Below are 6392 nucleotides of genomic sequence, written 5' to 3'. Positions count from 1 at the left end.
CCAAGTCTTGTTTAAGTATTTATGTAAGACAAAAGAATCATGTTTCCCATTTGTACTTTTAAAAAAGTTATGTATTGAGTACCTACTATGTGCTAGACACTGTCCTGGGTGGGATATATTTGTGAACAAAGTTAAAAATCTCTGCCTTGTCACTTACATTCTAGCTTGGGGTGGGGTGTGTAGAGGGAATGCCAAATAGTAAACACGATGAGTTAGTGAATTTTATAGTGTGTTAGAAAGTGTTAAGTGCGTGGATCTAATGGGAATGCTAATCCCATGGAGAAGACGAAGGAGAAGAGGACTGAGCCCGAGATGTGGGTCTCCAACGTGGGAAAGAACCTGCAGGGAAGCTGAATGAGAGCAGGAGGAGCGGGAGCCGCAGTGTCTTAGGGAGCTGCTCAACGCTGTGTGCCTCTCTAATACACTTCCTCTTGCACGGATACTCAACAATGTGGCTGCAGTTATGTCCATGAAAATCTATTCGAGGTGGGTCGTGGTGGCTCATGCCTGTAATCCCAGCACTTTGGGAGGCCAAGGTGGGTAGATCACCTGTGGTCAGGAGTTTGAGACCAGCCTGGCCAACATGGTAAAACCTTGTCTCTACTAAAAATGCAAAAATTAGCCAGGCGTGGTGCCTTAAGTAATTAGTAAATTAGTCTGAGTACCCCTGTAATCCCAGCTAGCTACTCTCCAGGCTGAGGTGGGAGAATTGCTTGAACCTGGGAGGTAGAGATTGCAGTGAGCTGAGATTGCACCACTGCACACTCCAGCCAGGGCAACAGAGAGAGACCCTGTTTCAAAAAAAAACAAAAAAACAAAAAAAACATCTAGTTGAATAATTGATATAGGAGTGGAGAAAAGTGGCTAGGCAAAGAAAATCTCACATTAGTAAGTAGGCTAATTTATCTGTTTATTCTAAGAAGGATTACCATAAGTAGGCTAATTTATCTGTTTCACTCTTAAATGTTAACTCTTTGAAGGCCAAGATTTGTTTAGCTTTCTATCTTGGCCTAATAGAACAGTCATATATTTGCAGAGTAAATAAGTGAAAAACAGGTGGAGAGTTGGAGTGAAGCTGTGATTTGCCATGCTGGACCGTCCAACACTTCCAACCATAATTCAGTTGCAGATGTTGGAGCTCACAAACTGATGCCCCAAAATATGATACCTGGACATACTGAACTGCAGAAGCCTAAAGGTCTCTTTGACCTCCCCGACAAGGTCTCTTCTGAAGAAGCTGAAGTCCCTTTGTCTGCCTCAGATCTAGACCCACCAAGGGGACCTATTGTTTTTTCTTCCCCCTCTTGTAAGACTAAGAATGTAACCACACTTGGACAGACCCTTTCACTGTCAAAGAGAACAGACTTTCAAATTAATCTCAGGTCCTGATCCTTTACTGTCCCTTAGTAGAATTCCTCTTCTTCCTCCTCCCATAACCTGTTTAACCAGGCTGATAATATAAGCTCCTGAACCCTGTTGGGAGGTGGACATACACTGTGCTTCTCCGAGTGCAAACATTAATATATTTGTCTCCCTTTTCCTTTCTTTTCTTCTCCTTTTCTTTTTCTAATTGCCCAGAGTAGAGTGCAGTGGCACCATCTCAGCTCACTGCAACCTCCGCCTCCCAGGTTCAAGCAATTCTTGTGCCTCCGTCTGCCGCGTTGCTGGAATTACAGACGTGCGCCACCACACCTGGCTAAATTTTGTATTTTTAGTAGAGATGGGGTTTCGCTGCGTTGGCTAGGATGGTCTCGCACTCCTGGCCTCAAGTGATCTGCTGGCTTCAGCCTCCGAAAGTTCTGGGTGTACGCCTTTTCTCTAGTGAATTTACCTTTTTGTGAGTTGGTTTTCAGTGGACCTTCGGGGGGTGAGGGGGAAACTTTGCTTTGACCCCAACACAGACCGACATCATGGGAGGATGTGTAGACGAGCCCAGGAATTTCTGTGACACTGATGACCAAAGCTTGGAATTGATTTCCAAATTTCTATCTTTATTATAAAATATGCTACAGGATAGTATGGGACCTAGCACCCACTAACTGAAACCCATCTAAAGATCATGTGTGATCTTTACATATCACCCACATCTTTTGCTCTGTTGACCTCACTAATGCAAGATACACATCCTACAGAACAAAGAGATGGCTGAGAATATGGAGAGATTATTCTTTTTATTAAGGAAGAGTAGTCTTTTTCTTTTTTTTTTTTTTAACAGGGACACGGAAACAGGAAAGAAGTTAGTGAAGGTACAACATGAAACAACAAGAAATCCATCATAAGGAGTTTCTTTCAAAAAAGGTATTAGTTTTCACGATTTTATTTTGTTAAGCTCATAATACAAATAGATTTTTGACATGGGTGGCTGTGCTTCTACCACTTATGTTGATAATATATACTAATCTTTTGTCTTTTTCCCAGTGAAGACAAGATTACAAAAATGACAGAGAATAATAACATAGTAGCACAGTAGCATAATAGCATAATGCTAAGTCCTGGAAGATACAGGGGGAAGAAATGGAAGCAGTCATACCACCACAAAGGAAGAAAAACAACCCTGAGACTTCAGACTACAAGGGACAGAATGAGCAATTCCAAGACATCCAGGTAGATGAGGCAGGACAGAATCAGAAAGGTGGAGTGGAGGAAAGTTTCACCAAATTCTGGGAGCAAAAGCTCAGCATTTCTTAGGCTACAGGCAGAGCCAGGTCGGCAGCCTAGCAGCAGCATTGCTTCTGGCAGCATCCCTTCTGCTGGCAACAGCCCTTCCCACAGCCACAGCCACACGAGCTGCAGGTGCGGCGGCAGCAGCAGATGACCGGTGTGCTGCAGCAGCCCCCACAGCAGCCGCGGCAGCAGGGGCAGCAGCTGGAGCAGCAACCCACCCGGTAGCACCTGCAGGTGGTGCAGCTGCCACAGCTGCCACAGCCACCACAGCCACCACCACACCCACCACCGCAGCCACCACAGCCACCACTGCAGCCACCACAGCCGCCACAGCCACCACAACCACTGCAGCCACCACCACAGCCACCACAACCACAGCAACCCATGGTGTCAGTAGAGAGGACTCAGGTGAGGTGAGGAGGGAGGACCCCGGAGAAGTAAGGAGGACTGATGCTCTTTGCTTGCTTCAGGGGCTCTTATATACCCCTTTCAGGCCTAACATGTGGCAGGTGGCCACTTCCTTGTTTCCTCCAGCTTCCCTGGAGGAATTTCACAAGACCCTGAGTGTATTTCCTCATTGAACACCTCTGACCTTATAGAATTGCTTATTTTCACATTTACTTCTTCCTCAAGTTATGCTTCTAATAAAAACAGCATGTTTCTTAAATATTTAGTATTGTTGGCCGGGTGCAGTGGCTCAAGCCTGTAATCCCAGCACTTTGGGAGGCCGAGGTGGGTGGATCACAAGGTCAAGAGATCGAGACCATCCTGGTCAACATGGTGAAACCCTGTCTCTACTAAAAATACAAAAAAGTAGCTGGGCATGGTGGCACATGCCTGTAATCCAAGCTACTCAGGATGCTGAGGCAGGAGAATTGCCTGAACCCAGGAAGCGGAGGTTGCGGTGAGCCGAGATTGCGCCATTGCACTCCAGCCTGGGTAACAAGAGCGAAACTCCGTCTCAAAAAAAAAAAAAAAAAAATTAGTGTTTTTTTTTTTTTTGGAGATTCAGGCGGGAGTGCAATGGCACGATCTCTGCTCACAAAAACCTCTGTCTCCTGGGTTCAAACGATTCTCCTGCCTCAGCCTCCTGAGTAGCTAGAATTACAGGCACATGCCTTTATGCCTGGCAAACTTTTTTGTATTTTTAGTAGAGACAGGGTTTCACCATGTTGGTCAGGCTGGTCTCAAACTCCGTACCTCTTGATCTGCCCGCCTCAGCCTCCCAAAGTGCTGGGATTACAGGCGTGAGCCACTGTACCCACACTAGTTTCGTTTTAACCTAGCAGTTTTGAAGTGTGATCTATGAACCTCGTTTGATGAAAGTCCATCTCCTATCTTCCACGCATCAGGATCCCTCGGCCTGGAGAGGATCTTTCCCTTGGTTTTCCCTTCCTCTAAAGGAAGTCTTTTCTGTCTTCAGTTGCTGTCTGCAGAATGCAAGAGAAGGTGAGATCCCACATGGAGAAGCAAAGCACTCAAAGCTTCACATGCCAAAAGGTCCCTTGGCTAACATCTCAGAAGGCTTTCTCATCTGTTTTCAGACTTACTTTTGCTATTGATTCACAAGTCAAAATATGGGAAAGATATCCATCTGGAGTTGATTGTCACAATGTATTTTTAAGTGAGCTTCCCACACTGGCTCATGTTCCCCTCTCTTATCCTATACTCATGGAGTAGTGGTTGAGGTAGCCAAGAGCCTCTGCAACTAGCTGGTTTCGTGTCCCTAAAAAAGCCATGGTCCCTATGTGACCCAGTGTCCTTAGCTTAGAGTAAATAATGTATAATCTTTTAAAAGACTTTATTTTTTAGAGCAATTTTAGGTTGACATCAAAATTGAGCTGAGGGCTGGGCGCAGTGGCTCATGCCTTTAATCCCAGAACTTTGGGAGGCTGATGCAGGTGGATCATTTGAGGTCAGGAGTTTGAGACTAGCCAGGTCAACATGGTGAAGCTCCGTCTCTACTAAACAATACAAAAATTAGCCAGGCATGGTGGTGGGGTAGCCCCAGCTACTCAGGAGGCTGAGACAGGAGAATTGCTTGAAACTGGGAGGCGAAAGTTGCAGTGAGCCTTGATCCACTGCACTCCAGCCTGGGTGGCAGAGTGAGACCAAGTCTCAATAAAATAAAATAATAACTGAGTCAAAAGTACAGAGTTCCCATATACCCCCGTCCTCCCCAACACAGCGTCCTTCACTACTGACATCCCATGCCAAGGTGGTACATTTGCTACAACTGGTGAACCTACAGTGACACATCATAATCACCCAAAGTCCATGGTTTTCATCAAGGTTCACTCTTGTCTTCTTTCATTACCCTGGGTACTTAACCCCTTCAGAATCATGTATCTGGCTGGGTGTGGTGGCTCACGCCTGTAATCCCAGCACTTTGGGAGGCTGAGGCAGGTGGATCACCTGAGCCAACATGGTGAAACCTTGTCTCTACTAAAAATACTGTAGTCTCTACTAAAAAAGGCTGTAGTCTCAGCTATGAGGGAGTCTGAGGCACGAGAATTGCTTGAACCTGGGAGGCAGATGTTCAACAGCCTGGGCAACAGAGTGAGACTTGGTCTCAAAGAAGAAAAAAAAGAATCATATGTCCTAGGAATTGCCTCCAAAAAATTAAGAGAACAGAAGAACTCATGTAAAGTCCTTTTGCAGCCTTCAAGGGCTATTCCTAAACTTGCATCCTTTTCCAGAGTGCTGTGATCTGGGGTATTCCCCCTTCCATTTCTGTAGAGCAGTGGATCTCAGTGAGGGGCAATTTTGCCCCCAGGAGACAATCAACAACATCCGAAGACATTTTTGCTTGTTATAACTGACGGAGAGGTTGTCATAACTAGTGGCTTGACACCAGAGACGCTGCTCAACAACATTCTACATTGTGCAGGACAGTCCCCACAACAAGGAATTGTCATGCTGAAAATGTCAGTAGTGCCAAAGATGACAAATCCTGGTTTATTTAGTGTTTTTACTTTCTAAAGCATTTTCACATCCATTATTTCAGAACAATATAATTACCTGAGATTTGCCTTTAAAAAAATTATTCCTCAATTAGTTAACAAAGATGCATTGTGCCCGTGCCAGGTAAGATGGTCTGGACTGGGGCCAGGCATGGTGATTACACCTGTAATCCCAGCACTTCTGGGAGGCTGAGGCAGGAGGATCACTCGAGTCCAGGAATTTGAGACCAGCCTGGGTAACATAGCAATACCCCCATCTCTATGAAAAATAAAAAATTAGTCAGGTGTAGTGGCATGCACCTCTGGTACTAGCTACTTGGGAGGCTGAGGAGGGAGGACCGCTTTAGCCCAAGAAGTTAATGCCACAATGAGTCATGATCATGCCACTGCACTCCAATCTAATCTGTGTGACAGAGTGAGGGACCGTGTCCAAAAAAAAAAAAAAAAAAAAAAAAAAAAAAAAAAAAAAAAAAAGCCTGTGCTGTGCTGGAAGATTCTGTAGCTGAACATTTTGAGCCATGATTTGGCCTGTGATTTAGAGCAGGAACTAAAGCTGGGAGTCGGGGGTTGCTCAGGCCACCTCTATCAGACTGTGTGAAATTGTGCAATATGGGTCACATCAGTTGATTTCAAACATGTTCTCAGTGTTAATTAACAAAATATATGCACATGATTAAAATAATTCCACAGTTCCTTCTCCCATCTCACCTTCTTCTCACTAAACAGAAGCAACATTATCAGCTTCTGTTGGGAGCTGCCTCCATG

General features: G+C 45.1%; 1 protein-coding gene across 1 annotated transcript; it reads right to left on the bottom strand.

The window, feature by feature from the left end:
* Positions 1-2306: 2306 nt before the first annotated feature.
* LOC141584441 (uncharacterized) lies at positions 2307-3097 on the bottom strand. The gene has a single exon (XM_074398664.1). The coding sequence runs from the start codon at positions 3048-3050 to the stop codon at positions 2715-2717; it is 336 nt and encodes a 111-aa protein (XP_074254765.1). The 5' UTR covers positions 3051-3097; the 3' UTR covers positions 2307-2714.
* Between the last annotated feature and the right edge of the window lie 3295 nt (positions 3098-6392).

The sequence above is a fragment of the Saimiri boliviensis genome, chromosome 5 (assembly GCF_048565385.1).
Source record: "Saimiri boliviensis isolate mSaiBol1 chromosome 5, mSaiBol1.pri, whole genome shotgun sequence".
NCBI classification, from domain to species: Eukaryota; Metazoa; Chordata; class Mammalia; order Primates; family Cebidae; genus Saimiri; species Saimiri boliviensis.
The sequence above is the reverse complement of the archived record's forward strand: the minus strand, read 5'-3'. Positions and strand labels throughout refer to the sequence as shown.